Source organism: Thamnophis elegans, chromosome 12 (assembly GCF_009769535.1).
Source record: "Thamnophis elegans isolate rThaEle1 chromosome 12, rThaEle1.pri, whole genome shotgun sequence".
Lineage (NCBI taxonomy): Eukaryota > Metazoa > Chordata > Lepidosauria > Squamata > Colubridae > Thamnophis > Thamnophis elegans.
Genome location: NC_045552.1, coordinates 22,411,848 through 22,428,950, shown reverse-complemented (window position 1 = coordinate 22,428,950; position 17,103 = coordinate 22,411,848). Strand labels below are relative to the sequence as shown.

At 43.5% G+C, this 17,103-nt stretch overlaps 1 protein-coding gene across 3 annotated transcripts in view; it reads right to left on the bottom strand.

The window, feature by feature from the left end:
* COL8A2 (collagen type VIII alpha 2 chain) overlaps positions 1 to 17,103 on the bottom strand; it is a 183,150-nt gene that overhangs the window by 7,504 nt on the left and 158,543 nt on the right. For 2 of the 3 annotated variants that reach the window (XM_032227387.1, XM_032227388.1), the window contains exon 4: positions 8,124 to 8,298. In XM_032227387.1, the coding sequence (XP_032083278.1) occupies positions 8,124 to 8,277 (154 nt within the window). In that variant the 5' untranslated portion in view covers positions 8,278 to 8,298. The remainder of the gene's footprint in view (positions 1 to 8,123; positions 8,299 to 17,103) is intronic. The other variant, XM_032227389.1, reaches the window with a different exon arrangement.

Sequence of the window (17,103 nt, the reverse complement as noted above, 5' to 3'; positions counted from 1 at the left end):
TCCCACCAAAGGTGGTCCCTATTTTTCTACTTGCATTTTTACGTGCTTTCGAACTGCTAGGTTGGCAGAAGCTGGGACAAGTAACGCGAACTCACTTTCTTACGCTCAGAATTTTCCCTCTGTTGCCACTGCCAGGATCTGCCAAGGTGTGTGCTACTGTTCAGTGAGACCTAACAGAACCTAACAGAAAATATAAACACCCTGGGATGGACAGATTCTCCAATCCTAGGGCAGCATCAGGCATTTTTTTCTTCTTCTCAATCCTGCAGCTCTGTAAGTTTGTGCTGCCTTTAAGTGTCCTTGGATAAGCATCGGATAAGAACCGAGCCAAAACTGGCCCATCAGCGCTTGTCTTCTATAAAAGAGAAATGGTCTCCTTTCGTTATGTTTCAACTTTGATTTTTCTATTCTTTTGTTTAGATTGGCCTATTGGGACTCTCTCAGGCCTTTTAAATGGGATTTTGTTACAGCTAAGAGTTGAGAGGCAGAATGTTGAATTTTATATGTGTTAAGTAAAGTTAACATTTTAACATTCAAGCGGACCCTGCCATAGCGCAGGGGTAATGAAATATGATTTTTATCCTATTTTATTTATCCATATATTAAATCATTGTATTTTATTTCTACCTCATTTTAAATGACATATTTATTCCAATTTCATTTTAAATTGTATTTTATTCCGATATCGTTTTAACTGTATTTTATTCCAATACCATTTTAAATGGTTTTTATCGGATTTTAGTAAGAATTTGTGTTTGGAACTCTGCATTTTGACATGGCCCATGGGATAATCAATAAAGTAAACTAACTAACTAGGAAGGAGTAAGGTTAATATTTTAGTGTTTTGCTGATAATTGGGTTGGAAATGATGTTACTTATATTCCTATTGTTGAGAGATGGAAGATGAAGCGAAGAGAGAGCAATTCAGAGGGGGTATTCAGCAGCTTCTGACCAGCTCTGGAGAACCGGTAGAGGGAATTTTGAGTAGTTCAGAGAACCGGTAAATACCACCTCTGGCTGGCCCTGCCCCCATCTATTCTCTGCCTCCCGAGTCCCAGCTGATTGGGAAGGAATGGGGATTTTGCAGTCTCCTTCCTCTGCCACACCACCCCAGCCATGCCCATCAAGCAACGCCCATAGAACCGGTAGTAAAAAAAATTGAATCCCACCACTGATGCAATTGCTTATAGGTAATGCCAGGAATGGGATTCAAAAATTTTAGCAACCAGTTCTCTGCCTGGTTGCTGGGTGAGTGTGGCCATGGTGGGTATGGTCTACTCGGCCTCCTGCATTATGCTGCGAGAGGCCTTTTTGCCCTCCCCAAGCTCTGGAGGCCAGAAACGGGCCTGTTTCTAGACTTCCGGAGCTTCTGGGAGGCCCATCCTTTGCCCTCCCAGAGTCTCAGTGCAGGCCCTGCATTTACCTGCATCCAAAAGGGGCTGCGTGGAGACTCCTTGGGGGGGGGGGGGGGGGGCAGGGCCAGCCAGTCGTTGCAACTACAGGTTTGGCGAGCCACATGACGAAGGTGGCAAGTCACTCTCATGGGAGGAAAGATTGTGTGTTTGCATATGTGTGTGTATAGAAAAATCTTGTACAGGAAGTCCTCAACTTAAGACTGCAGTTGAACCCAACATTTCTGTGGCTAAGTGAGACATTTGTTAAGGCAGTTTTGCCCCATTTTTACGACCTTTCTTCCCACAGTTGTTAAGTGAATCTGGCTTCCCCATTGACTTTGCTTGTCAGAAAGTCGCAAAGGTAGATCCCATGACCCTGGGATGTTGCAACCATCATGACTACGTGCCGTTTTTCCCCAATTTTCATCCCTGGGAATGCTGCAATGGTCATAAGTGTGAAAAACGGTCATAAGTCACTTTTTTCAGTGCGGTTGTAACTTTGAACAATCACTAAATGAAGTGCTACACGTAGAGGGCTACCTGTACTTTTTTTTTTTTTCTACTATTTTTTTAATCTGTCTTTTCCAAACTTTAAAATAAAATTATTTTCAAGAGAAGGAAGAAAGAAAAAACTTGCTAACACTGGAAAACATGGTGCTGGTAGGAAATACACAAAATCCGTTTTGTGTTTAAACATGCTTTGATTCCAGATGCAGGTTTTAAATGCCAGCTAAGCCATTTGGTAGTTAGTTAGCACTATATATCCTGCACAGTGGAGTTTTCACTTATTAGATTACGCGATAAGGGAAGAGAGTGCTTCTCTACCCTGTTACAGCTCTATAAACAGTCATCCCGTTCTCAGGAATTCCTTGCCAAACATAGAATTTCTCAGATTATCAAGTTGCTAAAACAGGGAGCGCCTCCAAAGTCCCATAAATCAGAAGGAGTTTGGTAGCATCCTATCCAACTAACTTATTTTATGAAAAGGTGTCACGTCCTCACCTTTTAATCTCATTTATCCTTTGGAGACGTTGCCACAAGAACCTCGTGATTTCAAGCATCCAAATTTAACCTTCATCTCTGCAAATGCACAGTCTACACAAGGTGTATGTCAGATTGCTAGATCAGCAGTCACCAACTGGTGGTCCGTGGACCACTGGTGTTCTGTGAGAAAATTTGGGTGGTCTGCCGAAAAATTATTTGCATTTTTATATTGCACTAAGTCAGGGGTTCTCAAACTACGCCCCCTGGGCTGGATACGTGCAATGAACGTTTATTTTGCTGCAGAGAGTAACCCCTTTGGAGTCTTTTTGTGTGGGTTGAAGGGGGCCAGAAATTCTGACTTGGGGTCTGCTTCAGCTTCCTGGTGTGGGGCTTTGGGCGAAGACTGGAGGGAAGCACTGCTGGTGGCAAAGAGCTGGAGGGCCTCATTTCATTGGGACTGCATCATGGCCTGGAACTGGCTGACCATCTCAGCCCGTTGAGCCTCCAGGCGCCGGTACCTGGCCTTGCACTCCCACAGGTCTTCCCTCTGCTTGGAAAGCCTATGCTGGTAGTCCTCAGTGAGGTGCTTCTTCTGAGCTTCTTTCTCGGTCAGATCCAATTTGAACTGAGCTGTTTTGCCAACTCTTTCTCATGGGGGCTACTTAGCCTCATGCCACTCATGTCGAGGGACGCCTTGATGGCCTCTACTCTCCCCTCCCCTCCCAGCCACTCCTCCCCTCCCTGCCTGGGCTCCTTAGGGCTCCAACAGGAAGCAATTGTTGGAGCAACTAGGGTGATTTAGGGGACTGGAGGCTAAAACATACAATTAAGGGTTGCAGGAACTGGCCATGGCTAGTCTAGTGAAGAGAAGGACCAGGGGAGACAGGATAGTAGTTTGTTACTATTTGAGGGGCTGCCACAGAGAGGAGGGGTCAAGCTATTTTCCAAAGCACCTGGAGGCCACACAAGGAATAATGGATGGAAACTGATCAAGGAGAGATTCAACCTGGAAATAAGGAGAAATTTCTTGACAGTGAGAACAATCAACCAATGGAACAGAAGTTGCCTTCGGAAGTTGTGGGAGCTTCATTACTGGAAGCTTTCAAGAAGAGACTGGACTGGTGTAGGGTCTCCTGCTTGGGCAGGGGGTTGGACTATATGACCTACAAGGTCCTTTCCAACTCTGTTAATCTATATCTAAAGTCATCTTTCAGGATCAATCAATTTGCTTGTGTTTTAATTCTGTTTCAGCCTAATTAGGCCTCCCAAATAGCTTAAACCAATTTAACCCAAAGTAGCTACTGAAATCCTTAAAGGGGGTGGAAAAAAAAGAGAGAAGTCTAAAGTCATCCAAACACTTTAGAGAAGGGAATGAAAACTTGGAGCAGGTTGACACTTTGGCAAAACAAAATAAATATATTTGAGAATAAATATATTAGATGATTCAGCAAAAGGCCATGCAGGGAACTGGCCGTACAAAGACAACAAGCTGCTTTGGACAGAGATTTCCACTGTCTGGTGCCACGTGGAAATCCTCTTGTCCTCCTATTCAACCACAGGCGACCAGATGGAGAACTTGAGAATGGAAAGTAGCATAAATAATGGCTCTGCACATCATTGGGTTGCGCAAAGGAAACTTTTGGGAAGATGCTATCATGTGAAGATCTTAACGGGGTCGTTTAGGATTAACCTCAGTTTTACCTTACTTTTCCTGGTGCACAAATGGTTCACGATTTGATGTGCAATAAAACATTTCCTCGACATCACGGGGACCCACATAGATTGGAAACCGGAGACATTTCTATTAGGTCTAACCACAACGAAGTACAGTAAGGAAATGCTTCACCTAATTTTACCTGTTATCACAGCGGCCAGAATATCATATGCGCAAAAATGGAAAAACAACACAGTACCGAACGAAGACGAGGGAATAAGGAAGATCTTAGAATGCGCGGAGATGGACAAATTGACTAAGGAAATTCAGGGAAAGGAGGAATCAGAATGCTATTTAGTTTTGGAGAAAATGGTACAAATGGTTAGACGATAGAAATAAGAAATTGGGAAATGTAAAATGTATAGTAGAAGATTTAAGATCCAGCGAAAAGAGGGTAGGAAAAATAATTTAAGATATACAAATGTAAGAAAAAGGTACACAATATAACAAAGGGAATATGATAGTCTGATGCAAATGATTAAACATAAACAACTAGCAAAGGAGTAAAAAAACAAGGTAACCACGAAGGTAAAATTAGAATGTATAAGAAGGGGAAACAATAACTGTAAAGTTGCACTGATAGGTATCTGCTATGAGAAGGAACATTCAGTTCCGGTGTTGTTTGTAAGTTATGTGTATGTTTTTGTTGGTGTGTTTAAGTGTTTAAAATTTAAAAAAAAAAACAAACATTTCCTCTTGGTGCTGTTTCTAGTCTTGGAATTGTCCAAGTGGAAAGGATTTCTTTTCACTGGTTATAACAGCATTCAAGAAACACCAAACTTCCTCTACTATTTAAAACAATCTGGTGGTTATGACAGCAAGCTACAAAGAGGAAGACAACTCAGTCTGCGAGTTTGTCCCACCTTAGCTATGAAAGGCAGGTGGGTGATTTTGGGCCAGTCCCTCTCTCAGTCCAAGCCACCTCACAAGGCTGTTGTTGCGGGGGGGGGGGGGGAAGAAGGAGGGGGAAGTGTTGGATATGTTTGCCGCCTGGAGTTATTTATAAAAATAATAAAGGTGGGATACAAATAAACAGAGCAAAAAGATCAGTGAAAACTCTGGGTTCTTATGTCCATCTCTCTAAATTATGAATACGATGATAGTGTTGCCCCTTCCAAAGTCGAATTATACAGCTACTGCCAGAGCTCAGCTCTCGTCTGTGAATCCTGGTGACTGAGAAACACACAGTCCACATTCTGAAATCGCTCATGGTTCTTTCTCACTGTACGACAGAGGAATCCTATTTCTTAAGTGCATGTATCTCTGGTGCAGTGGTGGGTTGCAGGCAGTACGTCCCGGTACGGGCATACCGGATCCTGCCCGGAGCACCGGGTATTGTTCCGGTACGGTGCTCCAGAGGGCCCATCTGCACTACGTACCGTGTTTTAAAGCTGTCGGCGCTTACAGGGCCTGCACGACACTCCGCTGAGCAGCTGGAGCATCGTGGAGGCTTGCGGAAACGTCATTTGACACTACAACACATGCGAGCACCGCACGTGCATGTGGGTGACACCGGGGGCCATTCCAACCCTACTGGTTGGAACGGAATCCGGAACCCACCACTGTTCTGGTGCCAAGTTATGCCACTTCATCCTTATACCAGCAGCGAACTCATTTTCGAGCTCAGAGACTTCTATTTTTAAAAAAATCAACAGCTTTGTTTCCAGATAGAGGAATTAATGACAGGAATCAGCTTCCATCTTAAAGAGATACCATGTTTTTCAGACTATAAGTCACTCCAGACTATAAGATACACCTAGCTTTTGGGGAGGAAAACAAGAAAAAAAATCTGCCTCTGCCTCCCAGCAATTTGCCTCCTTGCAGCAAACAGCAAACAGCCGGGTCAGTTTCAGCACAGCCAAATTTAGCATGAGCAGCTGATTGGCGGTTGGACCGGCCTCCTGGAGTACCACCTAACAGCTCTTCCAGGCTGCGGGGATCACTGCCACCCATCACTGTTCTTCTCCTCTATGCCTCCTTCCTCAATAAATTAACCAAGTGCCTTTCTGCAAGATCTTTGAAGGCAGAAACAGTGAAAAAGGTCAGCATGGGTGAAGACAAACTTTGGTCCTTCCATCTTGAAGGTCCACCAGATGTTAGATCCGATGGTCAACCTTGACCGTATCGTTTTAGATGAAAAGTTCATCTAAAGTTCATCGTCAAGAGGAGGGAAATGGCTAAATTCCAGGAAATAGTAGGTGGGACGGTCAAAATTTTCCTGTGCAAGAAGTGAATAGCCACTATAGAGTTTAGTAGCTAAGGCAGCACGTCTGTAAGCCGTGATTGTATGAGAGACGTATGGTGCTTGGCTGGTACGGTTTTACTATGTTTAACCTGTAAAATCCTATTCAAATGCAGAACTGTTGAGGCTTGTCCCTGGGCTCCAGAGCTGAGTATTTTAATACTCAAATGCAGCTCCTTTGTGAGGTAACCAATTCTCCGCTTGCAGATTAGAGGATAAGTTATATTTTTAAATTTGACTTATTTTCTTCTTATTTAAAAGTAAGTAAAGTCTGGGAATTATCCAAACTGGGTGGGGATCCTTTTGAGCATCACAATGCCTTCTAAACCCTCTCCATTCTTTTAAAACATGCAGCCACATTCTACCCAATTAGCAACGTTCTCCCATTGGACGCTACTTGTTTAGAGGGTTCCCCCCCCCCCACTGGCTTATTACATCCATGAAGAAGACCTTCATCTCTCTCATTTCCATTTATGCCCCAGACTTCCCACCCACCCCCCCGCCCCCGGGCAACTGTCAAGGGAGAACAAAGTAACTTCACACTAGACACTTGTCATTCCTGGATAATCACTGTAGTGAGAGACACACTTGTCTATGTTCGCAAGATAGATTTTAACCAATTACTTTAAATGGCCCATTTCCTGGATTTGCACAACGCCTAACCAAACTTGATATTTGGCAGGTATGCGCCTCTTGGCTTCTAGGTGTTTGCTAAGGAAGGATTTTTCAAAATGACCATCAGATCATTAGTATTTCTTATATTATTATTAACACACTGTGATGCTAAGGAGTTAGATGTTCTACTCCCCCTCCCAATCTGAAAAGAACTCTGTTCCAACTGCCACTTGGGCATGGGTGTGGCCAGCGCATTACTCATCCGGCCTGCGGGCTGGGAATTTAGACATTCTACTCCCCCTCCCCACCTGAAAAACGCTGTGATGCCAAGGAGTTAGATATTCTACTATCCCTCCCCACCTGAAAGGGAGAGAAGGTGATAAGATAGGAGAGCTTTCTGTGGGGCAAGCCTGAGGGAGAGAAGGGGATAGGAGAGGATCAATTGGGCCAACCTGAGGCAGAGAAGGGGAATAGGGAGGAGAGGCCGATTGTAACTACTCTTTAATGTTCAAGCTTTAACAGTCAATTCATCAAGCCTGATCATATAGTGCCATAGCAAAGCAAGGGTATACGACTGACAAGTATGTTAATCAACAATTAGGCATGTGTTTCAATTCTCATTCGGTGAAGTCTGAAATGGCATAGGGTCTCCTGTTTGAGCAGGGGGTTGGACTAGAAGACCTCCAAGGTTCCTTCCAACTCTGTTACCCTGTTAAGTGAGCAACCCAAGAAATGAGTTAATCCAGTAAATGTACTGCATGAATCTGACCAGTCCAATTTCCTCCTGTGCTTTGGTAATTCACAGTTGGGCCCCAAATCGTCTCTTGGTTAACATTGGTTCCCATTGTAAAAAGGAAGGGGTTGTGGGAATCAGACAGCAGAGGCTAGATAAAGATATTATTTTATCTATCCTTTATCTTGCTGGGGAAAGCCAGACAGACATCTTTAAATGTAATTAATATATCTCAGGCATTTGTTCAGCATCTGGCAAGCTTTTCAGAGAGGCTGACTGTAACACACGCTCAAACGAGAAACGCAAAAGCCATAAAAGGTCATTGAAACCACAAAGCCAACATAAACAAGGTTAAGATGATAGACTGAATGTCTTCCCAAAGCAAACTCTTTTGTCCCCTCTCAAATTTGGCCTCCCTGCACACCACGGGGTGCCACTTACCTACGTACTGGCCTTTACCTTCTCGGAAGGGAGGGCCGAGGGGCCCTTTCACCACCGGCTGCATATATTTCATCTGCGCATAACCTCCTCCAGGACCCCCTCCAGCGACTGCAGAGATGCCCACCAGCAGCCACAGAGCCACCTCAGGGAACATGGCGCCTCGCTGAGTCTCTCCCTGTAACCAAAAAAAGGAGGGAGGGCAAAGTTATTTGAGGGAACCTCCAAGCTATTCTCAAAGGCCCATGAGCCAGAATAAAAGTGGGGAGAGGTGTGTGGGGAGAGGGAAGCTCTGTAGGAAGTTAGCACCCACCCCTCTCCTAGAAAATGAAATATTTTAGGAAATATTAAAAAGGCAGAATATTCCCCCTAAAAAGAGAAGTAGAAACTCAAAGAGGCTGAAACTCTGCCCTCCCCACCTTTGTCAATTAAGGCCTGAGCCAGAGAAACATGTTTTAAGGCAGGAAACAGGTTCACTCTTAATAGCTCCCCCCACCTTTGTCAATGGTCCATTAAGGCCTGAGCCAGCCCATTCTACATAACCAAGATCTACCCCATCTCATTGCCCTTCATTGCACCATCCACCAAGTTTCAACCAAACTTAGCACACAACCTACAAATCTAGCTATGATCTCTGACAGCAACCAATCAGAATACATTTCTTACACAGGAACAGGAAACAGAGGTGGGGTCCCAGAGGGGGCATAAAACCAGGGACTCTCAGCATCTTTGCCCCTTTTCTGCTCAGGAACTCAAGCCTTGTGACCCTGTCCACCATTAAACCATCTTTCCAAACAGCCTCCATGTTTGCAGTGTCTTTTTCCCCACTTGGAACTGAACCCAGATGGAGATTTCTTCCAACAGTCCTTCTGAGAGCAAAGCTTGGCTTTGGTGCCCCGTCTTAGCAGTAGACTTATATACCGCTTCATAGGGCTTTCAGCACTCTCTAAGCGGTTTACAGAGAGTCAGCATATTGCCCCCAACAATCTGGGTCCTCATTTTACCCACCTCGGAAGGATGGAAGGCTGAGTCAACCCTGAGCCGGTGAGATTTGAACCGCTGAACTGCTGATCTAGCAGTAGCCTGCAGTGCTGCATTTAACCACTGCGCCACCTCGGCTCCTCAAGGAGAGTCTCGGCTCCTCAAGGAGAGTCTTGGCCTCTCCTCAGCTGTCTAAGCATTGTCAACCTAGTTCTTTTCCTGTCCAATCATAGGCCACAACTTTCAACTTACCAGATTTATCCTCCAGGCAGGTAATTTTGATCTAGCAAGAATTTGGGAGTTTTGAGAGCATGGCATGAATGTTGCACCAAAACAACTACCATGAGAAGCTTTATAGATTCACAAAATGGGTGCTTTGGGAGGGGTATGAATACCCCATATCCAACAACATGAAGGGTCTCTACTATCTCAACTTTCTCCTTGCTTTCTGGACACACTTTCAAAATCAGGGCTGGGCTGCAGTAAATTGTCATGCTATCAATGAGTGGAAGCTTTACAGGAGATCTAAGTTGAAAATAAGAAGAAATGTTTTCCAAGAGCTCTTAAGCAGTGGAAGAACTAGTGGGAGAGCCTAAGCAGGACTTTGGATGAGAAACAACAAAGGCCCCTTCTACCCCTATGATGTTAGGGTTTTCTAAAAACTTTTATGGGACCCATCCATCCATCTATCCATCTATCAGAAGGAACAAAATAAAAACATATATAGCAAAAAGACCATTTAAACCAATAAACAAGGCTGAGGCCCCTATAAAACTTCTGCTTATCCACTAAATGTCTGTCTGTCTGTCTGTCTATCATCTATCTATCTCTATCTTCTGTCTGTCTGTCTGTCTGTCTATCTGTCTGTCTGTCTGTCTATCTATCTATCTATCTATCTATCTATCTATCTATCTATCTATCTATCTCTATCTTCTATCTGTCTTCTATCTATCTATCTATCTATCTATCTATCTATCTATCTATCTATCTATCTATCTATCTATCTATCTTCTATCTGTCTGTCTCTCTATCTATATTTCTATCTAGCTACCTAGCTATCCATCCATCCATCCATCTATCTGTATCTATCTCTATCTTCTGCCTGCCTGCCTGCCATCCGTCATCCATCCATCCATCCATCCATCCATCCATCCATCCATCCATCCATCCATCCATCCATCCATCTATCTATCTATCTATCTATCTATCTATCTATCTATCTATCTATCTATCTAACTATCTATCCTTTATTGCCATTGTACAAAATAAATACATCAAAATGGGTTTTAGCCCACTGGTGCAATCCATGGCAACAAATACAAACAACACAAATAGTATGAAGACTATCCCATGCCAGATCCATCAACCTCCTGGTTCAAGTGCTTGGAGGAAAAGCTAGACTTTCACTATTTTCCCGAAGGCCAACAGGATCAGGGCCCGGAAAGCTGTTTCATAAAGCTGGCGCCATGACAGAGAAGATAGACCTCCAAGCATGCCTCTTCTGCTAGATCTGGTAGGATAGGCAGAAGCCACGGAGGTTAGGTGATCCCACAAGTAACTCAATCCCATTCTATGTAGCATATTAAAGATCACAAGCAGCACCTTCAATTGCACTTGGAAGTCTACTGGGAGGCCTCGTGCAGTACCAAAATCCTGCTGTATTTTGAACCAGCAGCTGCAGCTTCCAGATGCTCTTCAGTAGCAGCTCCATGTAAATCCCATTGCAGTAGACCAAGCAAGGGGCAACTAAGGCATGAGTGACCAAGAGCCCTTATGGAACTCATCTAAACTTATGGAAATGGAAATATCCAACTTCCCAATTCTTCTTCTTCTTCTTGAAATTTCAATAAAGAAGATAGATTCTTTGATCCAAAAAATAAAATAAAAAATCAATAAGGCTTAGAAGAACTTCTGAGAGTTCTGGGAACTCCTGTATTGCTTTGCTCACTTCATACCCATTGTCAGATCACTCCCATCAAGAGGGCAAAGAAGGGAGTAGATTCAAAACAGGGGCATCTGCCCTCTCCTGCCCACCAGCTTCTCTTTTTATCTGTCTTCTGATGATTCGAGGACCCACCCATCTCTTGCCTTCCTTTGCAGAAGGCGCTCAAAGGATGAATAGAAGCTCATAATTTCAGCACATTTCTCTCCCTCCCTCCCCTCCAGTTGCAATGGACCATAACTCCCATTATATCTCAATCAACATATCCCTGGCACACCCAGTCGGATGATTATAGGAGCGGGAGCCAAGAACATCTGGGGAGCACCTGTTTGGGCAAGGCTGCGAGCAGTTGGGATACAACTTGAGTGCACAGCGAAACTCTAGAAGATGTGGCAAGAAAGGAAGCATGTAAAAGCAATGTTGAATCAGGGGTCCTTCATGTTCTCTTGCAGACCTTTCACTACCCAAACTAGGTAACAACATCAGCAGTGATGTTATCTAGTTTGGGTAATGAAAGGCCTGCAAGAAAACAGCCAAATTCGGAGCCTTCATTTCAATACCAAGCTACAAATATTCTCCTTATTGACTATGGGGATTCTCAGTCATCCAGATCATGGTTGTCCCAAAGGTGCTTTTTTCAAGAGGCAACTGGACTTTCTTGTTTTTCTTTGAAGATGTTTCACTTCTCATCTAAGAAGCTTCTTCAGCTCTGACTGGATGGTGGAGAAAGGAAGGACTTACTGTATTTTTTGGAGTATAAGATACACTTCCTCACCCTAAAAAAGGCTGAAAATTTGGGTGTGTCTTATACTCCAAATGTAGCTTTTTTGAAGCTTTTTTTCAGCCCTAATGAGGCGCTAACTTCCATGCTTTGCCTGCTTTTGCTGCTCCCCCCAATGATCAGCTGTGCTTTAGAAGCTGTTTGTCAGCCCTAATGAGGCGCTAGCAAGTGAAGCCATCTTCTGGGCTTCCCCTGCTATTTTCATTGCTTCTCTCTCCAATGGTCAGCTGTGCTTCAGAAGCTGTTTTTTATCCCCAACCAGGGGATAAAAAGGGTGTGTGCATGCGTGCAAAACTAACAAACCTATGTGCTGAAGCTGACCAGACTAATCAGACCACACTAATCAGATGAATACGTGGTAGGCAGAATTCCCCCCGCCCCTATTTTCCTCCCCCAAACCTAAAGTGCGTCTTATACGTCAAAAAATATGGCATATTCCTTGCAAACATTTGCATCCTTCCAGAGAGTCCTTGAGGCCACTTGGAAGTTTATCTGTGCCCCCAGGGTCACCTGAGTAGTGCAAATGGGTGTCTTGGCTGCAGGATGTTTTCTGTCCTGTGTGTCCCTTCACTAGGGATTCTCTTTGATAGGTAACTTTGAATCAGGCCATTTGTTTTAAATGAGGCTGTAGCATGGACACCTTCAAAGCTTTGTCTCCAAAACACATCCTTAATGCAGGTGTCCACCTTCATCGGAGAATTCTCTGAAAACTCCTCGTGAATCCCTTATGCCACCAGGCTTGAAATTTTGGGCTTAGGCAACTTAGAATTACGCTGCCTTCAGCCTGACCTGAGTGTAGCACACAAAATTATCTGCTACAATGTCCTACCTGTCAATGACTACTTCAGCTTCAACCTCAATAATACACGGGCAAACAATAAATACAAACTTAAGGTAAATCACTTCAAACTCGATTGCAAAAAATACGACTTCAGCAACAGAGGTCAAGGCCTGGAATGCTCTACCTGACTCTATGGTTTCACCCCCAAACCCCCATAACTTTAACCGTAGACTGCCTACTGTTGACCTCACTCCATTCCTAAGAGGTCTGTAAAGGGGACGTGCATAGGCGCACGAATGTGCCTACCATCCCTGTCCTAACAACCCCATTTATTGGTATCCATTTCATGTATTGAGAATCATGTTCCTACTTATATATGTTATCTAATACATGCTTGACAAATAAATAAATAAACTAAATAAAAAAATAAAATAGTCAAGGAAAGGTAAAGAGATGCTAAACAAATGATGCCATCGTCTCTCTGACTCTTATTTTTCTCAACTTCGGAAGATTTCTTGGCGATCTGGCTCTTGAAAACGTCTCCCCTTCCAAAACTCAGAGCTTACTCTGCTGCCTTTGGAAACCTTTGGCTCAAAGGACGGGTGTGAAGAAAATCCCCCGTTGCGTTTGGCGGCTTAAAAAATGGATATGTCAGAGGCTTAATTCTCTGGCTTGGAGTCCTGCCAGAGGCAGTAACTCTTCAATGTGGTGCTTCTTGAAACGTCAGTGGAAGGCTTGTTTGGTCAAGTGCTTATGAGGAATCTTGATGGTTTATGATGCTTCATAAGACGAGCTAAAGAGCCCACTTGTGTAAAATTAAAAGGCTTTCCATAAACACCGTTTTCCCCTCAAACAACATTTTCCGAAGCAGGGCTTCAAACAAGGGTCTGTGTGAAGCAAAGGAGGGATTATTTTCTGACAGGTTTAATGACACAGAACACCAAAAAGTGCTGCGGACTAATTGAACCGCAATCGCCATTAATAAAAAAATTAAAGACTCTGGTCCTTTCCTGCTTGGGAGGGGAGGAGGGAAGGGAGCAAGTTCTCCAGGAACTGGATTGGAATTTCCTGAGTTGCTTTTCCTTGAAATAGCAGTGAGGTGGAGAGAGAATATGAGAGAAAGAGAGAGAGAGAGAAGGAGGGAGGGAGGGAGGAAGAGAGAGAGAGAGGGATGAAGGGGACAGGAGAGAAGGTCAAGAGCGCAAAAGGAAAGTTTGAGTTGGGGTGGAATGCAGTGGGAAAAAAACTCTACAACAGGGGTGTCAAACTCGCGGCCCTGGGCCGGATGCATCATGCGCTGGCCACGCCCAATTTAGCAAAGGGGAGAAGTTCTGATACATCATGTGACGACTCCATGATGATGCTAGTTTGACATCCCTGATCTACAAGAAAGGGATTTGAACATTGCCTGAGTTTGGCAGGTCCTTAAATGGGTGTAAGTAATGTATCATTTCTTTTATGTTAGGTTACATCTGAGAACAAGACTTTTCCCTGTCTCTGGATTTTCAGTACTTATGACTCACATCACCCAGGACAGCATTAAATAGAATAGAATAACAGTTGGAAGGGACATTGAAGGTCTTCTAGTCCAACCCCCTGCTTAGGCAGAAAACCCTACATCACTTCAGACAAATGGATATCCAACATCTTCTTCAAAATGTCCAGTGTTGGGGCATTCACAACTTCTGGATGCATGTTGTTCCATTGCTTAATTATTCTATCAGGAAATTTCTCCTCAGTTCTAAGTTGCTTCTCTCCTTGATTAGTTTCCACCCATTGCTTCTTGTCCTGCCCACAGGTGCTTTGGAGAATAGATTGACTCCCTCTTCTTTGTGGTAACCCTTGAGATATTGGAAGACTGCTACCATGTCTGCCCCAGTCCTTCTTTTTATTAAACTAGACATACCCAGTTCCTGCAAACGTTCTTCATATGTTTCAGCCTCCAGCCCCCCAATCAACTTTGTTGCTCTTCTCTGCACTCTTTCTAGAGTTGCAACATCTTTTTTACATCGTGGCAACCAAAACTGGATGCAGTATTCCAAGGGTGGCCTTATCAAGGCATTATAAAGTGGTATTAACACTTAACGTGATTTTGATTCTATCCATTGATTCTATTATGAAACTTACAGATAGTGTGACATGATTATTTTTAGTGATCATTTGAAGCTACAATGGCACTGAAAAAATTGAGATACTTATGATCATTGCAGCATCCCCATGATAACATGATTAAAATTTGGACGCTAGGCAGCTGGCATGTATTTATGATAGTTGCAGTGTCCTGGGGTCATGGGATCACAATTTTTGGCTTTTCCAATCAGTTTCCAACAAGCAAAGTCAATGGGGCAAGCTAGATTTGCTTTACAACCATGTGATTCATTTAATCACAGTGATTCATTTAATCACAGTGATTCATTTAATAACCATTCAGCAGAATGGTGGCCTGGTGATGAAGATGCTCATCTCCCATTCAGAAGATTGAGAGTTCAATTCTAGGGAGTGGCAGATGTTTCTCTCTTAAGGGCGCAAAGAAAAAAAAAATCTGCTGTGAACTCCACGTGAGTGCCAGGAAGGGCATCCGGCCAGTAAATGCTTAGCTCCATCCAGTCGCCCCGATACAACCTTGCATTAAGGGATTACAGGGTCATAAAAAGGGAGGTTTTTATGTTCACTTAATGACCATAACAAAAAGCCTGTAAAATAAGGGTTGACTCAAATGTCTAATTTAGTGTTGGAACTTTCAATCCCAATTGCAGTTATAAATCAAAGACTTCCTGTAGTAGAATCAATTTTCCAAGCTTCCATGGAACCTATCCTCTTGGTCAACATCAGACGAAGCAAATGCTGGCACAAGACAGAAAGCGAGTAGGACAGAGGATGGAAATCTCAATGATTTCTCAGCTGGGTTGTTTGCTTGTAGATGTTTTGTTACCTGACCAGATAATGAAATGCCTGCAAGCAAACAGCCAAGCACAGAGAGCCCTGTGAAGGATGAAGGATGCCCGAAGAAATTCAGCGACCTCTATTTTTTTCACAAAACATCAAAATCAATTTTTCTATATTAATTTATTTTTCAGGAAAACTCTGTACAGTACAGTCCCGAAACTGTCTTCTTCAGCTTAGCATTCTCCACAAATTCTGGACTATGGATAGACTTGGGGATAATGGAGATGTGGCTTTGCAAATCTGGAAAGCATCAGCAGCTCTGAAAAGATACTACTCTGTCTTTGGACAAGTCAAAATGACCCGCTCAGAGGAGAAGTCTATGTCAAGATCATTCTTGCTCTGAAGAAATGGCCAACTGCTTAGGACAAAGGAGAACATGCTGAACTTCCTGAGTAACGCCAATTCTCTTACACATCTGTCCACACCTGGCAAGAAAGAGAGAAGTTGTACTTCTCTACAGTAATCACTTGGGTGGAATCTACCTGCAGAGTAGATTTCTCTTCTACTCTACATCCCCATCAGTCTGTTACCACTTACTGTATTTTTCAGATTATAAGATGCACTGGAGTATAAGACGCACCATGATTTTGAAGAGGTGATTTTTTTAAAAAAAAAGGGTTTTGCACTCTGCAGGTCTCCCAAATCTCTTCATGCCTCGTTTTTTGCCAAAAAAGGGGGGCCATGCAGAGACTTTGGGACGCTTGTAGAGGGCTCCTGGAGACTGGGGGAGAGCAAAAATGGGCAAAAACGGTCTGTTTTTTTTTTTGCTTGTTTTTGCCCTCCCCAGCCCCCAGGAGCACTTTGCAAGCCTCCCAAACCATCTGCATGTCTATTTTTGGAAAGGGGGCAGGGTCTCAGTAGGACAAAATGCTGTATTCAGTGTATAAGATGCATCTAGATTTTCATTCCCTTTTTGGGGGACAAAGATGTGTCTTATACTCCAAAAATAAGGGTACATTATCTTTCTGGCAGGCAAAAGCCTTCAGTTCTGCTGGACAGGTAGGCTATCCCTCGGTCACAGCACTTTTTTTTTCTCCTTTTCTTTTAAAAAATATTTTATTTAACAAAATGACAGAGTTGGCAGGGACTTTGGAGGTCTTCTAGTCCAATCCCTTGCACAAAGAGATAACCCTACACCATTTCAGACAAATGGTTGTTCATTCTCTTCTTAAAAATCTCCAGTGTTGGAGCATCCACAACCTCTGGAGGCAAATCATTGCACTGATTCATTGTTCTCACAGTCGGGAAATTTCTCCTTAGTTCTATGTTGGGGCTCTCAATACTAAAGCATTTCTCTCAACACTAGAGCAAATGTGGAGCTCTCTGAGTTTGGTTGTTTGCAGATATTTCATTACCCAACTAGGCAACAGCATCAAGGCTGTGCACTGAGGCTGAGCACTGATGGAGTTACCTAGGTGGGTAATGAAATGCCTGCAGGCCAGCAACCAAGCTCAGAGAGCACCAAGGACTCCATAATCCCTGAGCTAATATATTCTCTGCTATCGGTATTAAAGCAAATATCCATCTATTCCTCCCTCTATCCTAAGTGATG